Here is a 25,523-nt window from a genome sequence, read left to right on the forward strand (position 1 = left end):
TTAAATGCAAGAAAGGAGTTATAAAAGTACAACCAAGAGCTGGGTGTGGCGGTGCACGCCTTTAATCCCAGCACTCAGGAGGCAGGGGTAGGAGGATCACCGTAAGTTTGAGGCCACCCTGAGACTACATAGTGAATTCCAGGTCAGCCTGAGCTAGAGTGAAACCCTACCTCGATAAACAAAACCAAACAAAAAAGTCCAACCAAGCTGGGCGTGGTGGTGTATGCCTTTAATCCCAGTATTACGGAGGCAGGAGCTCAAGGCCAGGCTGGGGCTGCAAAATAGGTTCCAGGTCAGCCTGGGCTATAGTGAGACCCTACCTAAAAAAAAAAAAAAAAAAAAAAGGAGGGGTAGGACATGGATGAGCCCAACAATGGTGCCAACTTGACTGTATTTACTGAGTACAAAACTAATTAATAAAAAGTAATAAGTTATTAAAAAGTCCAACCAAGAGTCTCAATTCTCATTGTAGAACACCAGTGAACAAAGGCCCTGAATTTAATGCCACTTCTTGCCAAAGTCTCCTTGCCCACGCTCCAAAAAATGCCCCCCTTAAAGGACTTAGTCTCAAGAGTCCTAGGGACAAGGCGATTCCAGTCTAATCATCTATTGCCCTCCCGAAGGCCCTGGAGCCTTTTGCCACAGAGCGCTAGGGGCTGGTGAAGGGGAACCCTTATATTGGACAGTTATGTACAATGAGCCTCTCTCAACTGTCCAAATGAAGGTGGGCGGCCAACACAGAACAGCACTGCCCACCTCATGCTGCTTTTACCCCTGGTGGGCCGGGGGCTCTGCCTAAAGAGTCTGGGTCGTCTGCTTCTTTCTGAACTGGTGTTCTCCGATTTGGGACATTTTCTAAGAGCTAGATGAGAAAGCAAAGGCCGAGGCCTAGGTGAGACCTCCTGCTGTCTGCATTAATCTGCCTTGATACCAGCCAAGCTCACATGTGCCAGTGGGAAAGCCAATGCCTGCCTGGTGGCATTCATCCAATGACCCCGGTCCCTTAGGGGAAAGACCATCCCCTGAATTCCTGTTGGTGACCTTGCAAATTTTCTCAGTAAAGGGAAGGGGCTGGAAGTTCTCTGATCAACGCATCTGTCTACACAGTAGTCAAGGCTCTTTAGATGGGAGAGAGGAGCACACCCACCACTTTCCACCCAGGGTGCTGCCAAGGGCAGACGTTCTTCTACCTTTACTTGGGGTCTTGGAGGTCATGGGCTTCAGCTCCGGGTTTTGAGCCTTCGATGTTTGTATGCTGAAAAATAATTTAGGGGCTGGAGAGATGGCTTAGCAGTTAAGGTACTTGCCTGCCAAGCCTAAGGACTCATGTTTGACTCTCCAGGTCCACATAAACCAGACGCACACAGACACAAGTGTGAAAGGTCACACATGCGTACAAGGGGGTGTATGCATCTAGATCTCTCTCACACTCTCTCTCACCCTCACTCACATTAAAGGAAAAAAAAGGCCAGTCTGTTGGGCATTTCTCAAAATAACAGAAAGGGAGAGGCAGACAGAGAAAATGGGCACAGCAGGGCCTCTAGCCACTGCAAACGAACTCCAGACGCATGTGCCACTTTGTGCATCTGGCTTACATGGGACCTGGAGAATTGAACCTGGGTCCTTAGGCTTCACAGGCAAGCACCTTAACCGTTAAGCCATCTCTCCAGCCCTAAAGAAAATGCTCAAAAGGACGAGTTTTCCCTACCACCAGGGTTCCATTCTCCGTGGTTGTTGTATGTTCTCTGTCTTATGTCCTCCGTCCCACCTCCCCAGACCCTCTTTGTTCACGAGGCAAGGAGGGCAGCTGAGGAGTGTTGGTACTTGTGTGTTTTGCTTGCTGGCACTTTGGTGGCCCTCCAGTATCCCCAGATGACTAAAACTGTTGCAGACCTTACTGGTTTATAACAGCCCTGAACAACCAGGCCCAGATACCCCAGAGAGCAGCCAGTTGGACCTGAGCAGGGTCTATCTTCCTGACCACTCTGCGGCTCACTTTTTCAGAAAAAGTTCCGGGTGCATCTGGTCCACGACTTTCTTAAAGGCCCAAGATGAACAAAATCCCATTTTACTCGGAGACTTGAGCAGCGTCGATATATATATATATATATATATATATATATATATATATATATATATATATATATATGAGAAAGAGAGGGAGGGAGAGAGAGAATGGGCGCGCTGGGGCCTCCAGCCACTGCAAATGAACTCCAGACACGTGCATCCCCCTTGTGCATCTGGCTAACGTGGGTGCTGGAGAATATCGAACCTGAATCCTGCAGGCAAATGCCTTATCCGCTAAGCCATCTTCTCCAGCCCAGGATGGGTCTTTTGAAACCAACCACAGACATCCGAAGTGATGGAGCAACTGAACACCGTGCTCACTACGCCAGCCTCCAAGTTAGCGACCTTCTCTAGTTGGGAGATCACAAGGAATAGCGAGGCAGAGGCCATTAGCAGCGACAGGAGGAGATAAGGCAGAGGGTATTATGACATGCTGGGGCTGGGGTGGGGGGAGAGCTTTTTCTATGGCCAACTGGGGCCTCTGGCCATTGGGACAAGGGAACTGGACCGACATGAAGCAATGGCCTGGGGCGCAGCCCTCAGAGACCCGGGCCTCGAAGGAGGAGGAGGAAAGGGCGCAGGAGGAGAGCGCAGGGGTGGACGAGGAGGGCTCAGGGGTGCACGAGGAGAGCGCAGAGGCTCCAGAGACCACCGCAGAGACCCTCGAGAGAACCACAGAGGTTCAGCAACAGGCTCTGACCCAATCCATCACGGGCCACGGCCGGGTGCTGCTAATAAGAGAGTTCTGGAAGCAGGAAGAGGAACACATGATGCTGAAGAACCTTCTGGAACACGCTCCAGAGGCTCAGATCGCCAGACCCTCGTTTACCCAAATGTCAAGCCGCCCGAGTAGTTCCAACACCAGTGTCCAGCGGGGCTCCAAGCGCTCGGGCGACAGTCTTGCAGACAGCTCCGAGCGCCCGGCCGCCAAGTGCAAGCGCTGGGCGGAGGAGACTCCGCCGCCGCCGCCGCCGCCGCCGCGCGCCGAGCTCCCAGCCGAGCTCCCGGCCGCGGCCTCGGGGACCTGGGACTCCGGGACGGCGGAGCCGGCGGCACGGGGGGCCGAGGGCGGCGCGCAGCTGCTCCTGGTGCTGTGCCACGCGGCCACGCTGAGCACGCAGCTCCCGCGGCTGCAGCTGCTCCTGCAGCGGGTGTGCGCCCGGGACCGCCGCGCGCCCGCCGCGCTCGTGGGCATCCTCATGCAGCCGCGGCCCGACGACGACGACGCGGACGCCGACTCCGAGTCGCGCCGCCGCCTGGAAAACCTGCTCTGCGGCCTCTTCGAGCCCGACAGCCCCGCCGTGGAGGTGCACACGGCGGTGTTCTGCCCCAGCCGTCCCCAGGGCGTCCTGGACGTCCGGCGCGCTGCCCGCCAAGCGCACAGGGCCCGCCTGGTGGATCGTCAGACCCAGACGGATGGTGAGGGGGTCCAGGGTGGGGGCTGGGACATGTCTGGCCGTCCTGTAGGTGGGGCGTGGGGATCAAATACGGAATCCTGTACCCTATCCTATTCTCCTGAGCAGTGATCAAAACCCCTAACCTCATGGTCCCAGTCCTGGCACCTCCAGGAATGCAGAGTACTATTATTCATTTATTTATTTATGAGCAGGAAAGAGGCAGAGAGAGACAGAGAATGGGCACGCCAGGGCCTCTAGCCACTGCAAACGAACTCCAGACACATGCGCTACCTTGTGCCTCTGGCTTACGTGGGTCCTGGGGAATCCAACCGAGGTCCTTTAGCTTTTCAGGCAAGCGCCTTAACCGCTAAGCCATCCCTCCAGCCCCAGAGTACCATTTTTAGTTGGGAATGAATCATGTGTGCTGACAGGGACAGTCTCTGAAAGTGTGGGACTTAACCCGGTATTAACCTCCACTTTCTGGCCTACCCGTCGCTGGAGACCAGAAATCGTGCTGTTTCCTGACGGGATTTTGTAGGACTCACCCCTCCCCCTCTCCACATGCACTGACGCCCTTGCCAAGTTCCTTGTGGTCTTCTATCTCCTCTTGCTCTTCTGGGAAATAACAACAATAAAAACAGCCTATCGTGAGCCAGGCACTGTGCTGATGGCTGCCACCCCCAGTCCTTACAGCAACCCACTAAGGTTAAGATTGCAGGAGAAATAGCTGGTTTAAGGCAGTGTTTTTAACTCAAAATCCTCGAGCCCATTCCTGGAAAGTAGTCATGGCTTGTAGCCCTAGGTATTAACCTGTGTGGCCTAACAGCCTGGGCAGCAGGTTCTTACATAAGAAGTTCTGTTTCTGGAAGCTCCTTTCAGGGACAACTTAGGGACTAAGTGCTCTAGGCAGAAGGCTCCATACCCCATTGACAAAGACTCTGCCACCCTCCGCTAGTGACCACAGCACGTGCCCTCACTGTGACATATGAGGGCAAAGGGTCTCTTGATGTCTGATTCAGTGCAAACAGGCCAACTTCCAAATAAATGGCGATACCCTTGTTCTGGGCATATGGGACATAGTCAAGAGTCAAAAGCTCAGGGACCTTGGAAAGGGTGTTAACAACCTGACCATCCGCCTTTCCATCTTTTAGGCACATTATTCTCTAAGAGGTAGATGACAGTTTCACATGGCTGACACTCCGGTTAGGAAAGTTCTCTCCTCCCCACCGATGAGCCATTCCAACTGCCTCAGAAACAGCTGTCCCTCTATCTTTTTAAAAAAAAAAATTTGTTGTTGTTTATTTTTATTTAGTTGAGAGTGACAGGCAGAGAGGGCTTTTAGACACTGCAAATGAACTCCAGACGCGTGCGCCCCCTTGTGCATCTGGCTAACGTGGGACCTGGGGAACCGAGCCTCGAACCGGGGTCCTTAGGCTTCACAGGCAAGCGCTTAACCGCTAAGCCATGTCTCCAGCCCCTTACGTGAGAAGGCTCCAGGCGCCTTGCTGCCATCACCCAGCCCCACAGCTAGTTCCTGTGCTTGGTCCTGCAGTTTCCCTCATACTATTGAGGCAGCTTGTGTGGAGCCTGATGGTCTGTGCCCCCCAGCCCTATACTGGGGAATCGGGAGTGAAGACGAGGTGAGAAGCGATCCTAAGGCCATGAATGCCATGACCATATTGTCGTAGAGGAGCCAGGCTCCCAGAAGAGAACTTGCACCTTCTGGGACAACCACTTTCCCCATGACAGCCTCTCCCTGAATCTGGGACAGCCCATAACTAAAGACCCACCTGTGTTTTCTCCTCAGCCATAGAAACACTCTCTAGCCTCTTTAGCCCTCTGTCGTCTCCCTCCTGGAAACAAGGATTGTCCTGTGCCCTGTTGGCTCCTTTATTTTATTTTTTTACTTATTTATCTATTTAGTTTTGGTTTTTCAAGGTAGGGTCTCACTCTAGGCCAGGCTGACCTGGAAATCACTGTATCGTCTCAGGCTGGCCTTGAACTCACAGTGATCCTCCTACCTCTACCTCCCAAGTGCTGGGAGTAAAGGCGTGCGCCACCATGCCCAGCTTTGTTGGCACCTTTAAACGAACTGGTATAGCTATTTCATGACTACCTGGAAATTCTACCCATCTGTGTCTGTATGCCCCCATATGCCACATTTAAACTAGTGGCTCCCAACCAGGGACAATTTTAGCACCCCTTTCCCACCTCTGGGGACATTCGGCTGTCTGCAGACATGTTTGGCTGTCACAGTGGCATGCCAGCATGTTGCGGCCAGAGGTGCTGCTGAACTTCCTACAATCCCTCACAGGCAGGCACTCTTAAGCCCTTCTGAGGTTCAGAAACACTGACTTAAGTCAGGCTAAGCACCTCAAAGCCCATCATGCCCGAAAATGCAATTTTGCAGAAGTAAACACCTTAGAAATTCCTGTTAAGTTCCAGTGGGGCTCCTGACTGAGGTTCCAGCCTTTCTGATTCTAAATGCCATCCCTAAAGGGACCCGTTGCTCTTGACCTCCGGGAATCATCACGTTCTTGCTCCCCTGTCCCCTGCACCTCCTTCCTCCAAGATCAACTAAACACGATCCAATACTATCGAGCTCATTTCATTTCTGCTCTTCCATGCCTGTGTCTTCAATCTCACTCAAGAGATTTTTCAGTATTTTGAATTTGTAGTTATTTATTTCCATGCCTTTATAATTATACCATTGCCTCCTCAGGTTCATGAACCCTGAACAGAAATTTTAACTCTGTCCATGCAGCCAATCAGCTCTATGGCCTTGGGAGAGTAGTTTAACCTCTCTGAACCTCAGTGTCCTTTTCAGCAAAAAGTCTTGTTGGCTCTAGAAGCCTGCAAATAGATCTTCTCATTTCACAGTTCACATGGTGTTGCCTTGCCTTGTGTGGGACTGGCTAACACCCTTTCTAGTTTATTAGCTCTTCCTTCTGTCCTGTCCTCCCCCAGGCTTTGGGCATAGGTAGAGTGGACATGCTCACCCGCACAGCCGTGCCTTCATGGAGGAAGTTCTGCCTCCCACTTGGAATACATTTTGTACTGCCTTTTGTTTGTTCGAGGTAGGGTCTCACTCTAACCCAAGATGACCTGGAACTCACTCTGCAGTCGCAGGCTGGCCTAGAAATCACAGTGATCCTCTTACCTCGACCCCCCCAAGTGCTGGGAGTAAAGGGGTGCACCAACCCTGTCTGGCTCAGGCTCTTTTCAAAATCTCTTTTTCCTCTTCCATCCTAAAATGAAAATCACATTGTTAATTTAGAGAAGGATCCATAGTCTGTTGACTCAACCAGTGTAAGTTTGGGAGGTAATTAGTGTTTCCGCCAACCTCAGTTTGAGAAAAGGTTCATTTTTTCAGCAGCTGGTTTAAAGTATAGTTCTTGGCTAAATGTAAGGGTTCTTGGGAAATTCAGGACCACCCCCAGCATCCTCTTCCGCAAAGACAAAAGAAGCTTTTCAAGAATGCTAGAAGATGGTGAGCCATGGGAGCTTAAGTGCTCAGAGAAGCCCCAAGTCTTTAGGAAAATTCCTTGACACTTACCAAACGCATGGTAAACCTAGATGTTTTTGTATTTGTATATGGAAACCAGCAGCAGATCTAACGAAGCATCCCTTCCAGGGTATCTTAGAATGAAGCAGATCGCTCACATAGACCCAGGAACACACCAGCAGAGTGGGGCCTGAAGGGGCTGCTCCGGTCACAAAACTGTAGGGTCCAGGGGTCTCCGGCCCTGCCGCAGGCTTAGTCAAGCCTTGGAGGGACAGAGCCTGTCCCAAGGATGCCAGGCCACTGCCTGGCACCTGCAGAGAAGACTGTGGCAGAGCTGTGGCCATGGGAGCCACCCAGGCTTTTGTGACCTCACAGGAGATGTAGGTGACTGTTGTCTGTGGGACCTGACTCCAGCCAAAGGTCAGATCCCATACCCTTGGGACAGAGGGCAGATGGCCTCCCTAGGAGGGAGCCAGAAAATCCACAGCTCCATGTAGGTCCACGCTTGGGTTTGGAAGACCCATCATGAAGAAGGTCAAGAAGAAAAAGTCTGAGACCAGGCGCCGCCGGGGCTCCATCTCACCACAGACGAGCTCCGACTCCTCGCAGCAGCCCAGCTCTGAAACACCTCCACCGTGTCCCGAGCCCAGCCCACCGCAGCCTTGCTCGGAGCCCACCCCGCCACAGCAACAGCCGCAGCCGCAGCCGCAGCTGCCACCACCCAAGCAGGAGCCTGCCTCTGTCCCCATCCCACAACAGCCTGAACCCCAGACTGCTCTAGCTACCGAAACCCACCTCTCTTCTGGGTGCCTAGTGCCTTCAAAAGCTGAAACAAAAGAAGTCGTTCCGTCCAGGAAATCAGGTAGGCAGACTTCCCACTAGAGCAGTTCTAGAGGTGCCGAGGGAGTCGCAGAGGCAGAATGACAGTGAAAGGTTAGCGTGTCTTCTGGAGATGGGCTTCTCTGGAGGGGGCAGGGATTTTATTTTATTTTTATCCACGAGACCAAGAGTCCTGTATTTTGTCATTCCTTACCATCCCAGGTCTGGCAGGAGATAGACATACGTACATATTCACATCTAATTTAGCTCCTTGGTAATACTACCTATTAGGAATAAGCAGTAGCACTATGTGATTGTTACAAAATTAAAACCAGGAAGGAGCCAGGCATGGTGGCGCACGCCTTTAATCCCAGCACTCGGGAGGCAGAAGTAGGAGGATCACCGTGAGTTCAAGGCCACCCTGAGACTCCATAGTGAATTCCAGGTCAGCCTGGGCTAGAGTGAGACCCTACCTCGAAAAACTAAAAGCCAGGAAGGTACTCACTGCAGCATACAATCTAGAATAAAAGGGAAGTGAACATACTGTTTTCCTTGGTTACCTTCCCTTCAAGCTGCTCTCATAGGCTGTACCAGATGCCTATGAGAAAACTGTCTATGACGACGAAGAATGAGAGCAGTGAGGGGAAAAGAGCTGTTTGGTGGTGTTGTGACTGTTTGTTGAGAGAATTAGAGTATGTCTGTCAGTTGGAAGACAGGAGTAGAAATTTGCCATGTTATCCCCAGAACTCTGACGAGGGACCCAGGAAGTGGATAGCCAGGTGAAATACAGGATGCTTGGCTAAATGTTAATTTCATATAAACAACTAATTTTTAGTGTGAGTGTCCCAAATATTGCACAGGCACCCTGGTTTGTCTGCCTAGCATTAAAAAAAAAAGAAAAACAGCCTTTGTAGGAATCAGCTCTGTCTGAAATGGAATGGCTGTCCACAAAAAGTGGTTCCCGTATGTTCTTGGGTAGCCAGTGAGTGTCTGACTAAACTTTGGACATTGTCCAGCGGACTCTGATGGAGGTGAGGACTGGGCTATTTTGGACTGCTGATGATAATAGCAGTAGCCAACTGCCTTTACCACTGAGCATTGTCTCAGAACTCAACGTTCAGTTCAACCACCTAACTTAACCTGTTTATTTGACACTGGGGCTCACCGCAGTTCACATGCTCAACAGCAGACATTGGTAGTGCCAGAAGGGGAATCTCTTCCCCCATCCAGGGGGCCTGCTGGGCTCCCCACATGGAAGAGTATTCTCTGGGCTTCTCCTCCAACTGCCATGAGCCATAGCTTATGTCTCAGTGTCCCTGAGCAGGCAAGCCACACTCCCTGAGTGAGTCTCAGCAGCCTTTCTAAGATAGTCTGGATGTAAAATAAGGGATTCAAGAAGATGACAGTTCTAGAGCTAAGGAATTGCCCAGGACAGCAGTGTGTCTGTGGCTAAGCGCTGACTCGTTCTTGATAGGTGGAGGTGGTCTTATGTGCGGCACGTATTGTCAGCATCAGCCATGGAGGGGAACGTTTCTCAATCATGGCCTTCCAAACAGGTGTCTGTCCCAAGATCTGACACTCACCCCTCGGAGGACTTTGGCTTATTGAGGAGCCAGAACAAGAGACATCAGTGGCCCACCATATTTGTTAACTTTCTCCTCACTGTGACCAAATACCTGAGAGAAGTAACTTAGAGGAGGAATTATTTATGTATTTATTGCTCACAGTTTTAGAAATGTACATCCATCGAGGCAGGGAAAGTGTGGCGGAGCAGCTAGTAGCAAGGCTGCCAAGAAGCGAGGTAAAGATAGCATAGGAAAGGGCCCAAGCAAAACACAGTCTCCAGGGACACGCCTCCAGTGGCTTACTGCCTCCAAGTAGGCCCCGCCTCCTACTTTTTACCACCTCCCAATGATACCGCATTATGACTCCATCAAGGGATTCATTAGCTCAGCTCCCTGGTGTCCTAATTGAGCTACAAACACCATTACAGACACCCAGAGGGGTGCTTTTCCAGTCACCAAGGTGTTTCTTAATCCACTCAAGTTGACAGTAGCACCCATCAGTGATTATGGTGAACACCCTATGCTGGCTTCTTCCAAAGAATCCTGCCCCTCTGGACAAGAATGGGCCAACAAGTATTGTTGAGCATGTGGAGAAATTGGAACCTGCCTACGCTGCTGGTAGGAATGGAAAATGGAACTGATACCAGAAATTTCTCAGAGGGGCATGAGGTTACCAGATGACTGAGCACTTCCATTCCTGACTGTAGACAGGTACCAGAGAATCCAAGACACACACCCACGCACAACTTTGTACGTGAATGTTCACAGCAGCATTAGTCATAATAACTAAAACTGGACATGACCCAGTGTCCATCAAGGAAATGAATGGACAAGCAAAATACAGTATAAAATTCCACAGTACAATGAAATATTACTTGGCAATAAAAGCCATGATACATTGATACATGCTGCAACATAGATGAACTTTGAAAAGATTAGTCTGATTAAAAGAAGCCAATCCCAGCACTCCACACATATTGGATGATTATACAAAATGCCCAAAATAGGCAAATCTGTTACCAGGAGCAGGAAGGAGAGAAATGGGGAGTGATTGCTAAAAAGGATGAGATTTCTCCTCAAGGAAATGAAAATATTCCAAAACCAGATGTCGGTGCTGGTCACACAACTTCATGAGCATATGAAAACCACTGTGGACGTTAGCAAGATTAATTATACAGCCTAAGAGTTGCAGCCCAATTTTAACTCCTCTTTATTTTTTTAAAGAGACAGGGTCTCATGTATCCCAAGCTGACCTCAAGCTTTCTATGTACTTGAGGATGACTTTGAACTTCTGATTCTCCTGCTTCCACTGACCCAGTTCTGGGATTATAGGAATGTATTACCATGCCAGGCAGTTTTTGCAGTGCTAAGAATTGAGTCCAGGCCCTCATGCATGCCAGGAACTCTGCCAACTGAGCCACCCTAAGGCTCAATTTCCACTTTTTTTGTGTTTGTTTGTTTTGAGGGTTTTTTGGTTTTGTTTTGGTTTGGTTTGGTTTGGTTTTTTAGGTAGAGTCTCACTCTAGTCCAGGCTGACCTGGAATTAACTATGTAGTCTCAGGGTGGCTTCAAACTCATGGTGATCTTCCTACCTCTGCCTCCCAAGTGCTGGGATTCAAGGCGTGCACCACCACACCTAGCTTGTTTTTTGGAGGTAGAATCTCACTCTAGTCCAGGCTGAACTGGAATCATTATGTACTCTCAGGCTGGCCTTGAACTCATGCCAATACTTGTGCCTTTGCCTCCCAAGTGCTGGGATTAAAGGTGTGTGCTACCATGCCCAGGTTAATTTCTACTCTTTTAAGCTTAAAAAAATAAGAGAGAGAGCCAGGCATGGTGGCACACACCTTTAATCCCAGCACTCAGGAGGCAGAGGTAGGAGAATTGCCATGAGTTCGAGGCCACCCTGAGACTCCATAGTGAATTCTAGGTAAGTCTGGGCTAGAGCGAGACCTTACCTCGAAAAACCAAAGAGAGAGAGAGAAAGAGAGAGAGAGAGAGAATAAGGGCTGAAGAGAAGGCTTAGTGGTTGAGGTGCTTGCCTGCAAAGGCTAAGGACCTATGTTTGATTCTCCAGATCCTACATAAGCCAGACACACAAAGGTGAGGCAAGCGCAAGGTTGCACATCTCCACTAGGTGGCACAAGCATCTGGAGTTCTATTGCAGTGGCTGAGGCCCTGGTGCACCAATTCTCCAATTCTCCCCCCCATCTCTCTCTCTCTCTCTCTCTCTCACACACACACTTGCCCTTGCTAAAAAATAAAAAGAAAAAGAATAAGCCTTGCATTTAGAATTCCTGCCTTCCACAACCAGGAAAAATGTGCACTGTAGACATCCTAAGCAGGAAGTGGGCTGAGCTTGCTAACTGACCACTGGCTCCATGGAGTTGAGGACTAGAAGAATCTGCAGCCTTTGTCAAACCAGGTTGAAAATATGAAGAAATTACGCATGGGAAATTCTCTTGCCCAGCAACAGTGGGCTCCATCTCTGAGTTCAACTTGGATAGGTCCCAGAAGAGGGCAGACATGAGACATTCCCTGGGGAAGCATTTCTGGGACTGTGAGCTAGTGCAGTGGTGGCTTGTCCTTTGGACTTACTGGGGACCCTAGGTAATTGGAGCACAGATGACTGCACCAATTCCAAGAGCTGCTCATGGCCCACCTGGACCACTTCCTGCAAGCCCTGTGGCTTCACTGCCTTCAAAGTGAAGAGATTTTGATTGAAAGTCCACTTCTGTCATCTATTTACTATAAGGGCACATTCCTCATATGCTGTGAGCTTGAGTTTCTTTCTTTGTAAAATGAGATTAACAGTATCTCGCTTCACGGGATTGCGGTGGCAGTTGGTTGGGATGAATAAAGGTGGAACTAAGGAGTAGCATACAGGTGCCAGCAGTTACCTGGTCATCATTTAAACTCCTCCTGGGTAGCGCCACACACAGCGCAGGGAGTTTCCCCTTGTGTTTGGGAACGGTGGTGCTGGGAGAGCTGCCTTCCTTAGGCAGTACTGTCCCACATCCTCAATGATGCCTTTAAAAAGTCCAGAGTTTCCCTGTCAACCTTACATTTGCCACAGGTAAGTAGCTTAGACCTTCTAGAAGTGTCCTCCGGGCTGTGCCTGGCCCCCCGGGAAGCAGGCATAGCGCTCACCTCTCTCCTCCTCTGTCCAGCAGGGCCTCTGATCTATGCCAGCCCAAGCCCCTGCTCCTGTGCCACCTGCCCTGGCAGCTGTGCTTGCTGGCGACGTCTGGGGCTGTGCCACAGCCGCATCTTCGATGTCCTCCTGCCTCGGGCCTGCCCAGCCATGCCAGGGAGAGGATTCCCAAACCTTCTCACCTTCTACAGGTCCCCAACTGTGTGGGGAGGGGCTGAAGCCTCGGGCAGACAGTTCCCCAGGGCCGGGCTCTGTCTGAGACCTTGTTAACAAGCACGTGTAGCTTCTGAGAATCACACAGGCTTTTTGAAAGAAGAGCTCTACCCAACTCCTTCCTTGTTACCAGTTACCGCCCCTGTGGTACCCACCCACCCATCGCCAGAGGGGTGCCGATTTCCATCCTTTTGGAAGGCACTTCTCAAGCATTTCGTTGCCTGTTTCTCCATAGAAGTCCTTTTTCCTCAGAATACCCTTCCTCTCCAAGCCCGTCAAAAATGCCAATCCACTCCATTTAATTTAGTTCCTCCATGCCCATAGACTCGTGAGCCTCTCTGCTTCTTCCTCCACTGCATATTGAAGAATTACCCCCAGAACTCTGTGATTAAAAACGCATTATGATTCATGTGCCCCATCTGGTAATAACACCAAGGCCCCTTCCAGAGAATGTCGATTTCAGGAGTGCCCACAAGAGTCATGTGACCTGGGCTGGTCTGCTGGTGGCAGCCCTCTATGGCACCGACCACTTTCTGCCCTGCTGTGTCACCAGGAGAAATGTCGTGCTGGCCACTGATTCTCACAAGAAGCCCCATGTCCATGTTGGAAATGAACTAAAGATGCCCCTATCTTTGCAGGGCTGCTTGGCTCATTGTGGGGGCTGAAAAAGGGGCCTCCACCCCTCATCATGTTCAGAGCCACACAAACTCTCCCTGGAGGAGGCCCTTCTGCTTAGAGATCTCATGCCCTACACAGGATCACAGCCCACTCTCCCCATCCTCCTTTTCTCCCCTGCACAATTCCCCTCTCCTCCCCATAGTTAAAAAACTCCATCTTGGCCCTGCATAGTGGCGCACACCTTTAATCCCAGCACTCAGGAGGCAGAGGTAGGAGGATCGCCATGAGTTTGAGGCCACATAGTGAACTCCAGGTCAGCCTGAGCTCCGGTGAGACCCTACCTCGAGAAAAACAAAAACAAAAAAAAACTCCATCTCCCGTAAGTATGAAGAGAGGCGCACAGCTACGGGACTTGGGTAGGAAGGACATAGGCAAAATCAGTGAGTCCCGATCCTGGAAGGGCCTGTCATGGTCCACATCTACCCACACTTGGTATGTCCATCATCTGTTGTCAGGGAGTGCCACAGGTCCCCGTGGGTGGGGAAGTGATGTGTTACTGAGGATAACCTACTCTGGTAGGATATTGGGCGCTAATGGGGGAAAAACAGGGCAAGATCTGCCCTGCGGGTGGGTTCAATCTGCCCAGGCAGCCATTTGGAAACTACAGCATGAGGCAAGAAATGCTGTGTCTGGGAGATTCTTCCAGGAGTTTCAAAGGGAGACAGCGCTGAGTCAGGACCCCGGGAGAGGGGGAAGGCAGCATAATGTGCCCCGTGTGTGAAAGGAGTCTAAAAGAATCCTCGGTGTCTCTCTGGCTTCGAATAAAAAGCAAGCGTGTTCTTAACCTATCGGAAAAGACAAAACCAGGCTTGGGATTAGGGAACAGCAAGAACAGGCAGGGGACCCAGGTTGGCCAATCACGGTATCCTCCCTTCTCTTCCCACGTGAGCGCTTGTTTCCGCAGCCTGCACATTCTCAGCAGAGTTCAATGCTGGCTTATGATGTACCTTCGTGGGCTGGAGGGACGGCTTAGTAGTTATGGGGCTTGCCTGCAAAGCCAAAGGCCCCGGGTTCAATACCCCCAGACCCCACGTAAGGCCGATGCACAAGGCGGTGCATGTGTCTGGAGGCAGTTTGCAGCAGCTGAAGGCCCTGGCATGCCCATTTTCTCTCTCTCTCTAATAAATTTTTTACAAAACCATTTAAAAATGTACATTCACATTAAACAAGAACTTCTACTAATGGGCTTTTCATCAAAATAGATACTGTATTCTCTGAATGCCTGTTTTGCAATCGTTTGTGTAACTGTATATCTTCCCTACGTTTGTAGTAGGTGTGGTTAATCTGTTATTTCCCAAGTATTTACAGCTCTACAATGGAGTTAAGTGATAGGATCTGCCTTAGAGGGTTGTTGTGAAGTTTGAAGAAGACATTGAGCAGGAGGTGCCTGCCACGAGGCCTGGCACATGGTGGTCTTCGCTGCCCTCATATCCTGTGCCCCCTCTGGAAATCTAGAGCCACTGTTTCCCAGGCCAGCTCATCCTTGAGTCCGAAGGGTCTTTATTGGAATGGGTGGGGGCAGTAAGCAGCCTCGTCAGTGAAAGATTGAGAGACTCCATAAGTTCACTTCGACCTACCCGTAGACAGCCACTAAAGCCTCAAATTCCCCCACCTCAAACTCCTGTTTTCTGCTTTGCTTTGCAGGAGACCTTCAAGAAAACACTTCCCTCCCCGTAACACACGCACTGCAAGCCCTCGGGACTGTTGCTGTGGCTCTGGGGGCCCTAGGAGCTGCCTACTTTATCGCTGAATCCTTGTGAACAAGGTCCTAGGCCCAAGGTCCCTCAGGTAGGTGGAGCCCCTACCCGTTCCCAGAAGATGTCTTTGCAGCGCTCTGGGAAAGCTCACGAGCTGGGGGATTCATTTCTGGCTCATGATGGGCTGGCCTGGATTTTTCAGGGTCAAGCCCTTACTTCCTCCCCCTTTGCCCCCTGGCCTTCTATGACTTCCCTAGTCGTGGACTAGAGGAGACAGGAGGGGTTGGGACAGAGGTCCCTCCCAGCTCGGGAGGGGAGCTGGGCTGGACACTTAGAAGCACCCACGGTCAACCCTAAGGCCAGGTCCATGCTCTGTGAATACTTGATAAGAATTGTGGGGATGGAGCCCTGGAGTCAGAAGAGGCATTTCAGCCCTCCCTCTGCCCTCCATCATTCATAGGAGTGGGCAGGAAATGGCCATAGTCAAACATGGCACTGGATGGGCATTGACGCTCAAAGTATCTCAGAAGCCTGCAAATAACTCCAGTGAGCTCATCATTCTCCCAAGGGCTCCCGCTGTCAGCTCAAATGACATTCTAGGAACAGTATAAGAAGCATCTTGACCTTCAGGAAGTACTGCAGCACTTAAGAGCCTCAGTTTTCCTCCTCTCAGACTTGGCTGGGAAGTGACGGGATGTCTCTAGGACAGCTGGCAGGTCATGTTACCATATAATCACGGTGACTGCTAAGATGGCTTTGGAGTTAAAGCTGGCTGTCCCCTGGCTAGACTGTGCTAGGTGAAAGCTGAATGTTACAGGCACATTCTTCCCTATGGAGAAAATAGCAACTCCCTCCAAATGTGCTGATGGTTCAAAGACGAGTATGCAGATGTGCCCCGTGCAGGGCCGCTGTGGGGGTGGGGCAGAGAGGGTGGCACTGGCTACATGAAGAATGCACCTGGGGCCCAGGCGTGGTGGCACACACCTTTAGTCCCAGCACTCAGGAGGCAGAGGTGGGAGGACTGCCATGAGTTCGAGGTCACCCTGAGACTACAGAGTGAAAATTGCAGGTCAGCCTGGGCTAGAGCAAGATCTAACGAAAAGAAGAAATGCACCTGGGCTGGGCTAAGTATTTCATCTTTTGAGATTCCTCCCAGCAACACAGCCACTTGTGTGGGCTCTGAGGGGCACACGTCTGGGGATACATGTCCTTTTGGCATTCAGTGTTCAGCACATGGGGCAGGTCCCTTTTATTTTATTCTCATGTAGTGGAGATAATAATACCATGGCTCGGCCTGGAGAGATGGCTTAGTGGTTAAGACGCTTGCGGGGTAAGCCTATAACCCCCTCATGTTCAAAGCTCCAGGTCCCACACAGCCAGACACAGTGACACAAGCACACAATGTCACCATGTGCACCAGGGGATCTAATTCACCACGGGCTACTGAGTCCACTTGGCAGGCATGGCTGTGAGTAATCACAGGTTCTTTTGTTCCAATCTTCATTACTAATAATAGCTCCTAGATCACACAACGCACTTCCCACGATGATGCCAGTGTGCGTGCGCACACACGTGCACATGTGTTACGGAACGGCTAAGAAAGAATTTAATAAGCTAGAGACAGCTGGTAGAAATGCAAAGAGTCGCTGCAGGCGGTTAGATAGTAACACACCAAGTCATAGAGCCACTGGAAGTGTGCAGAGCTGGGCTCAGAGTTGGTCCATGGTGCAGAGCTGAGTCCCAGTGAGCTACTGGCAATTTGAGTGGGCGGAGTAGATTCCCCTGAAGGAGGAAGGTCATGCTGGACCCAAGGGACAGAATCAGGAGCTCATCACCCGCTGATCTCATGACACAGGCACCAGATGGATGATGACAAATTGATGAGTGCCACATACCACAGTGCTAGGATCTCCTCCTGTGCCATCTCACTGAGGGAGTTGCCTCACTTGTTGTCTTGTGTGTTCGGTAGCTTCGTGGGCCTGGTCTTTCTGATATGGTTTTGATAGGCTTTGTGGGTCTGTGTGTCCCTGACTTAATTTGATAAGTTCATAGTCAGTGATATCGAATTTGCATAAATAAGTGATAACTGTACTTGATGGTGTATGCTGTACAGATAGTGGTTGTTTCTTTGCATGAGCAAGACAATCGAGTCATTCTGCCTCAACATTTTCACTCAAAATGAAGCAAACTATTGTTTTGTAGGATGGAGTCACTCCGGGTAAGGTGCAGTCTGAAATCCTCCACTCTGTACTAGGTGGAATGGTTTAGAGCCGGGCACAGCCCCATCTCCACGGCATCCAAACCAGGAGAAGCTCCTGCGTACTAGGAAGAAGTGAGATGGAGTGGAGTGGGGGCAGCCCAGAGTCTCCACTACCACAGGCAAGAATGCCATGGTAGGGGCTGGAGAGATGGCTTAGTGGTTAAGGCGTTTGCCTGCAAAGCCAAAGGACCCAGGTTCGATTCCCCAGGACCCACGTTAGCCAGTTGCACAAAGGGGCGCAGTTGTCTGGAGTTTGTTTGCAGTAGCTGGAGGCCCTGGTGCACCCATTCTCTCCCTCTCCCTCTCTCTCTCTCTCTCTCACACACACACATACACACACTGCCTCTTTCCCTCTCTCAAATAAACGAATAAAAATAAAATATTTCTTTAAAAGAATGGCATGGTAGGATAGACTAAGGAGTAGTCTTTTATTGAATTGGAGCCCAGGGAAGTACTTTAGCCAGTGAAAGCCATATGATGAGAGGGAGGGCTGTAGGGGGCAAACGGAGTCCTGCTGAGCTCCAAGACTCATCTTGGTCCCTGGGGTAGTTTGAATAAATGTCCCCCAATAGATTGAGGAGTTTTATTAATGCTTCTTAGATTTCCAGCTACCTGGCTGGAGTTGATGTCACTGGGTGGATCTTAGGGTCCAGCCCTAAGGTGTGGGGGTGGACTTGGGGTTCCAGTCTAAGGGTATGAAGAGGGCCTGAGTTCCACCTGGAGTTCCTAAGGGTGCTTGTGGATGTAGTGTGGCTTTTGGGGTTTGGGGGGTGTTTTTTTGGCTTGGGGCTTTCTCTCTGTGTTTGATCCTTTAAGAGGAGGCCAACTTCTTCTGCCATTATGGAGCTTTCCCTGGATCTGTAAGCTTCAATAAATAGCCCTTCTTCCACAACTGTGCCTGGTTTGGAAGTTCGTCTCGGAGACACGAGGCCGTATACTATACTGCAGTCCCCGTGGAAGGGACTTCAGCTAGAGATCTTTCTCCATCCGGAGAGTGAAAAGCCACTTGATGAGAGTGGCAAAGCTGCCTCTTCTTGGGGAAAGGTGTTTCCAGAATTTTCTTTTTTTTAATTAATTTTTTTTTTTTTTTTTTTTTTTTTTTTTTTTTTTGGTTTTTCAAGGTAGGGTCTCACTCTAGCCCAGGCTGACCTGGAATTCACTGTGGAGTCTCAGGGTGGCCTTGAGCTCATGGCGATCCTCCTGCCTCTGCCTCCCAAGTGCTGGGATTAAAGGTGTGTGCCACCATGCCTATTTATTTATTTTTATTGACAACTTCCATGATTGTAAACAATATTCCATTGTAATTCCCTCCTTCCCCCCACTCTCCACTTTGAAACTCCACTCTCCATTGTATCCCCACCCTCTGTCAATCAGTCTCTCTTTTATTTTGATGTCATGATCTTTTCCTGCTATTATGAGGTCTTGTGTTGGTGGTGTCAGGCACTGTGAGGCCATGGGTATCCAGCAGAATTTCCGTTCCTCGAGCTTATTGAGTGAAGCTCTCCCTTGGCATCTTTCACAGCTTATGTTGAAGCACCAAAGCAAAAAGCATCTTCCCTGCTCCTTCGAGGCACTAACCCTGGTCAAACTCAGCACCATGGCCTCGTTCATATGGAGCGAGGCGCCATCTTGGCTTTTGGGGAACATCAGGGAGTGAGGAGTTAACAAGGAAGACACTAACATCAGCTGAGCCTAGTAAGATCCCCAGACACATTGCCAAGAATGCCATAGCCTGGTACAGGGAGAGCAGTCTCCTCTCCATGTGTTTGTGTCTGTTGGAAGGAATGAGAAAGAAGGAAAGAGTTAGGGCTAGAGAGATGGCTTAGCGGTAAAGCAGTTGCCTGTGAAGCCCGGTTCAAGGCTCCATTCCCCAGGACCCACGTTAGCCAGATGCACAAGGGGGCGCACGCGTCTGGAGTTCGTTTGCAGTGGCTGGAAGCCCTGGCGTGCCCATTCTGTCTCTCTCTATTGCTCTCAAATAAATAAATAAAAATAAACAAAAAAAATTTTTTTAAAGAATGGAAGAGTTAAGTGCTAGGGTGTGACTCACTGATACACTTGCTTTTCATACTCCTGAGGCCCTGGATTTAATTCCCATCACCTGAAGAAGAATTTGGATTCCAAATAATTGACCTTTTGGGGAAAAAAAAAAATATCTTGCTGATGAACCCCCATGGGTGAGGTAGTAAAGCTGGAAAGCCGCTAGAGTCCCAGGTCTTAGCAGATTAAGTTAATGGCTCTGTCCTTATTTCTTTCTTTTTCCTTACAGATCCAGTTTCCATCAAAGGATCTCACTTGTCACCAAAATAGAGACAGAAAAAAAAAAAGTCCTTTCTTTTCGCTTTATTTTTGCATGTGTGTGGTGTGCATGCTTGTATATATGCATGTTCACATGTGAGTGGGGGCTGCACATGTGGCGGAGCTACACAAGCACATGCGTGCACGTGCACACTGAGGCCAGAGGTTAATCCCTGTCCACCTCCATTCATTGAGACAGCATCTCACACTGGGACCCAGAGCAGCTTACCCAGGGGATCCCCTTACCCTCACCCCCCAAGTGCTGGCATTACAGGCTACAGACCGCCACCACACCCTCCCAGCACTGAAGTGGGCGCTGAGAGTCCAAACTCACGTGTTCTCGCTTTACCAGCTGAACCAGCTGCCCAGACTGTCGCTTTGTCTTTTATCTTTGGAGACAAGGCCTTGCTCTGTAAACCAGGTTGGCCTCAGTCTTCTGGGCCCACAGGCATCCACCACGCTCAGCTAAAATCCTGGCCCTTCAGTGTGTTTTGCACAGAAACACAGAAGTTGGCCCTGGTACACGGAGCAGTAAATGCAGGGGTCTTTGGGGACGTTTTGAGCCACAGGTGCGCCAGAGTGGAAGCCTAACCACTCCGGGTCTGGGCCACAGACAGGTGGAGACGCGGCCTCTGCAAACATTCAACAGGACCGTGCTTGAGGCTTTCCCAGTCCAAGAGCAGGACTTACAAGGCTCAATCAAATGCCTAACATAGTCATCTATATCCAGTCTAATGATAACGCCAGGTAGTGGATAGTGGAGAAATACGCCGCTGTGTCCATGCCCACATCCTGGAATGCAGGAGGCCTCAGCTCAGCAACAGTGTAGAGAATGGCTCCTGTGACCGGACCCTGACCTGCAGCTGTGGCTCATCCTGCCTGGTGCCAATGGGCTATTTATTTTTTCTTGGTTTTTTGTTTTTTTCAAGGTAGAGTCTTGCTGTCACCCAGGCTGACCTGGAACCACTATGTAGTCTCATGGTGGCCTCAAATTCACAGTGATCCTCATACCTCTGCCTCCCAAGTACTGTGTGCCACCACACCCGGTTCCAGTGGGTTTTTACAACTAACTCCTGAAAAATTAATTAGAACCTTACTAAGGTGGTGGGGGGGTCCCACTTACTTAGCGGCAAACACCACTAAGAGAGGGGAGTGTCGCAGGGAAGGGAGGTGATCAGCAAGTCACCAGTGGGGCCATGGCCACTGTGAGCAGCTGGAACCAGATCCTGTTGCTGCCCTGGAAGATGGCAGAATGGAACAGAGTAATCTAGGCCCAGGCAAAGCCAACTGGCTAAGGTTGGGGGGCGATTGTACATTCATTTCTATCTTCTGCTGGAGGCCTGAGTGGACCTCTCTGCCCCTGGACCTTGACAGAACCACCCAGGAGAAGTGGAAGAGAATCATTTGGGTGCTTTAAATCCAAGGAGGTTGCTTTCTCAGGGAGCAAGCAAAAGAGGCATTGTCCTGATGGAATTAGGAAGTGATTTAGTTGGAGAAACTGTCAACTCTTTTTGCCCATCACCCTTCATTTCACTCACTTGGCAGAACCTCGATCCTGGTTAAATCCTCTGCCCTCCTGTACACTGGGACTTTTGCAATTAAATTTGAAGGGCTCAGCCTTCAGCAACAAGCTGTTGTCTCCTAAGATTACAGGCATGCCCCGCCACCCCCAGTTCATGGGGTGCTGGAGACCAAACCCCGGGGGTTTATGTATGCTAGGCAAGCACTCTACCCCAGCCCTCAGCCCCCAGCCCCAGGCTGACTTTAAATTCATGGACCCACTGGGCTCCAGGCGGACCTTGAGAGAGGTAGCCAACCCGCTCGTTTTGTTTGGACTAAGGGTTCAGCTGCCCGGCTCTGACACAGCAGCGCCCTGTGTGCCCTCCCTTTCACCTGCTCATCATCTCCCCTCTGTCTTTCTACCCCCTGCCCCCTTGCTTTGCTATGGCCCGCCTCCCTGATGGTCAGCCAATGTATTTGAAAGTGCCTTGATTTAAGAGTATACGGGGCTGGAGAGATGGCTTAGCTGTTAAGGTGCTTGGCCTGCAATGCCAAAGGGCCCAGGTTTGAGTCCCCAGGACCCACCTAAGCCAGATACACCAAGGTTGCGCATGGATCTGGAGTTCATTTGACTGAAGGCCCTGGCACACTCATTCTTTATGTAGCTGCCTCCTCCCCACCCCCTCAAATTAAAAAAATATATATATAAAATACTGGGCTGGAGGGATAGCTTAGCAGTTAAGGCATTTGCCTGCAAAGCCAAAGGACCCTGGTTCGATTCACTAGGACCCACATTAGCCAGATGCACAAGGGGGTGCATGTGTCTGGAATTCGTTTATAGTGGCTGGAGGCCCTGGCACGCCCATTCTCTCTTTCTCTCCTCTCTCTCTCCCTCTTTCTCAGTCAAATAAATAAAATAAATTTTAAAAAATATAAAATGCTCATAACTATAAGTGTAACTATAAAACCTTCATGAACTTGTTAACACGTTAGAACATGGAATTGGGGTAACCTAAATCTGTGTTCCCAGGCCATGGTCACTCATATTTGGCTCCAGAATAACCTATCTCATATCCCCTTTGAGGTGAGAACAGTGTCTTTTGTGTCAACAGCCCCTACTCTAGAGAATACTGGTCTTAGAATAAACTCACCTGTGATGATGACGCATTCATGTCAGTGGCTTAGAGGGGCATCATAAGTGCCCACAGTATACATCTGGACCCCTCTGTGACCCCAAGTGCACATACTGGAGCTTCAGCAAGAACTGAGATAGGCCGGCTGTGGTTGCACACACCTTTAATCACCGCACTCAGGAGGCTGACGTAGGAGGATCACTGTGGGTTCAAGGTGGACCTGAGACTACATAGTGAATTCCAGGTCAGCCTGGGCTAGAGTGAGACCCTATCTCAAAAAAAAAAAAAAAAAGTCTTGAGAAGCAGATCTGGGGCTCCTCTGATATGATGCTGGTCTTCATCCTTCTAAGAGGTCACTCTGACAGGCTGATCACAGGTCACAGAAGGAGGACCACTGTGACTGGAAGGATCAGGAACTAGCCAAACATCTCCATGTTTCTCACTATGACCTCTAGGGGGCGCTTCCTGGGGGTTGCACCAAGGACCCATGGCAGGCTCCTGTATGGAGGAACTAAGCCTTTGGTAAGCTCATGAGGGATCTGTTATGGGGCCCAATGTCTTACAAGTAAGACCACTGACTCAAGGAAAACAAGGCAAAGTTTTATTGGACAAGGGCTGATGCATCAAGACTGCACCCCTGAAGTCGGGATCTCTGAGTGTGGCCCCCAAACTGCTCGGGGAGTCAGCTTTTATTATAGAAAACCACAAGTTATTAGTTACAAAAGCAAGACAAAAGCAGAACCGCAAAGATAGTTTTAAACAAAAGCATCATGGTGCATTGCATCAGGGACATTTCATACGTGTAGATTACAGGAAGCGCCTGTGTACAAGTGAGGCTTGTGGTCACCATCCTCTGAACTTGTTCATCTATCTGTTGAGAGAATCAGCTTGGGCAATCATCCCCATTGTGAGGGCCCCTACGGCAAGGGTCACACAAGAGAATGTTTAACTTGCTCTATTGTTTGTCCCTTTACATTTCCCCCTCTGATGTGGCACGATGTCAGATCTTTGACTCCTGAGGAACAGTGTCTGGGGTTTCTTTGTCTTTAGCTAAGGGGGCGTACTGAGTCCCCAATACCATGAGCTTACCAGAACTTATTCTATTCCTAATATATCCAAATAATGCGTTAATGATGCAAGATCCTATGGTAAGGCCCAAGAGCAGTAATATCAAGGGGCCAGCAATAGCAGAGATAAAGGGGGTTATCCATGGAGACCAACTAAAGATAGACTGAAACCAATTATTGGTGGCTTGTCTCTGAAGTTCTCCCCTTGAGATTCTCTCTGACTAAAGCTAGTGTCTTTCAAATTTTTCCCGACCGATTGGTATAAAAGCAACAGGTTTCACCTAAAGCCATACATAGCCCCCCTTGTTTCATAAAAAGAAAGTCTAATCCTCTCCTATGTCATAGCACTACTTCTTCTAAACAATCAGCTTGTCCCAGGCCACTAATGGAACTTTCTAAGTGTCCTAAATCCTGGTCTATTTGTTCACTAAGCAGTCTAAGATTTGTGTGTCCTAACATCAGAGAGGCAGTGCCTAATGCAAGTTGACCCTGCAGTTCCAGGCCCTTCCAGTAAGCACACTAGAATTGAAGCCCGTCTTTTGACCCTTTTCGGCAAAGGAGTAAACGTGCTCATGTGTTCCCTACCTGATGTTCCATCGTATAAGTACACCTGGTAAATAACGTGAGCTAGTAAACATAATTCTTCCTGGTTTATAAAAAAAAAAAAATTCCAGACTTGGGCTGAATAGATGGCTTGGCAGTTAAGGTGTTTGCCTGCAAAGCCAAAGGACCCAAGTTCGATTCCCCAGAACCCACATAAACCAGATGCACAAGGTGGCACATGCATCTGAAGTTTGTTTGCAGTGGTTGAAGGCCCTGGCATACCCATTCTCTCTCTCCCTCTCTCCCTCCCTCTTTCTTTCTCACTCTTTCAAATAAATAAAATAAAGCTTTTAAAAAGCCAAAACACAAAATTGTTTTGTTTTGTTTTTCTAAGTAGGGTCTCACTGTGGTCCAGGCTGACGTGGAATTAACTATGTAGTCTCAGGGTGATCCTCCTACCTCTGCCTGCCAAGTGCTGGCATTAAAGGAGTGTGCCACAACACCTGGCCACAAATTTTTTTTTTTTTTAATTTCAGATTATACAAGGTGTGAGGCTCATTGTACAGGCAAAGCAGGTAGTGGGTGGACTTTAAAAAAAGGACATGTTCATTTTCTTCTGGTTTTATTTCCAGGGTTGTTTCATAATATTGTTGATAAGGGGAGGACTGTAAAGGCTACATTGAAGACCCAAGACGTAGTCCTCTTTCCCTGATATCTCCCAGGGTTATTACAGGCTTAGGTCCTCCCCACGGGCATTCTCTCTCTGCCCTGGTGTAGCTGATTTTCCTTATCTGTAGCTCTCCTTCCCCCATTGTGCTGTTGCCACTTATTCCTACACAACAAGGAGGCTTTGGGTTTAAATAAAACCAACAGTCATTAGTTAAATTTGAGTTAGTTGCGCTGACAAAGGGGTACATTGTATCTGGCATAGAGAGGATGGGATCGGCTGACATCATTAAAGCAGGAGTGGGGGGGAGTTGTTTTTATCGTTGGCTATTGCTAGATTGCCCAACTAGTGATGGGCCTGAGTTTATTTATTTTTTTCCTCTGGAAGGAGTTTGCTTGGCCTTGGGTGGGTCCATGAATGTCTCCCTGTTAGGTCCAATAGGCTGTCCTGTGGGAACTGTCTTAACTCTTTGCATGGTAAACTCGGAGCCTGGGTCTCCCCACTGTTGGTACTTTCGGATTCCCCACATCCTCCCTGTGGCCCAATGCCCGCTTAAGGGAAAAGGGCCCCAGTTGCGGAGGGTGATATTTATTGGGTTTCAGAACCCAGGAGCCTCACAGCTGTTGTTGGAATCTATCTTAAGGGATATGAAGGGGTCTCTACCAACCCAGGGGGCTATGGTTTCACATCCCCAGCCTCCACAGTGATACTGGTTTCCCCCGATACTGGCAGGATGATCCCCCGCCAGCAGGACATGCATAGTGCGCAGCTCCCCTTATGGCCTTTTTTTGGGGGGGTGGGTAACCACATCCATTCCAGTGTCTTAAATGGTCTCCTCCAACTGCCCCGTGTCCATATTCTCCCCCTGGGGAAAACCCTCCTGCTCCCAAGCTGGCATAGTTTCCAAGTGTTAGCCATAGTTGGCACAGGTCTAGTTCAAACGTCAGGGGAGCAGAGAGG

General features: G+C 49.7%; 1 protein-coding gene across 1 annotated transcript in view; it reads left to right on the forward strand.

Annotated features, from left to right (window-relative positions):
- Window positions 1–7,494: 7,494 nt before the first annotated feature.
- Window positions 7,495–25,523, forward strand: part of Spata3 (spermatogenesis associated 3) — a 33,230-nt gene continuing 15,201 nt past the window's right edge. The window contains exons 1-3 of the mRNA XM_045146694.1: window positions 7,495–7,831; window positions 12,527–12,698; window positions 15,043–15,186. Coding sequence (XP_045002629.1) covers window positions 7,495–7,831; window positions 12,527–12,698; window positions 15,043–15,148 — 615 coding nt within the window. The 3' untranslated portion in view covers window positions 15,149–15,186. The remainder of the gene's footprint in view (window positions 7,832–12,526; window positions 12,699–15,042; window positions 15,187–25,523) is intronic.

Source organism: Jaculus jaculus, chromosome 4 (genome assembly GCF_020740685.1).
Source record: "Jaculus jaculus isolate mJacJac1 chromosome 4, mJacJac1.mat.Y.cur, whole genome shotgun sequence".
In the NCBI taxonomy this organism is placed as follows: domain Eukaryota; kingdom Metazoa; phylum Chordata; class Mammalia; order Rodentia; family Dipodidae; genus Jaculus; species Jaculus jaculus.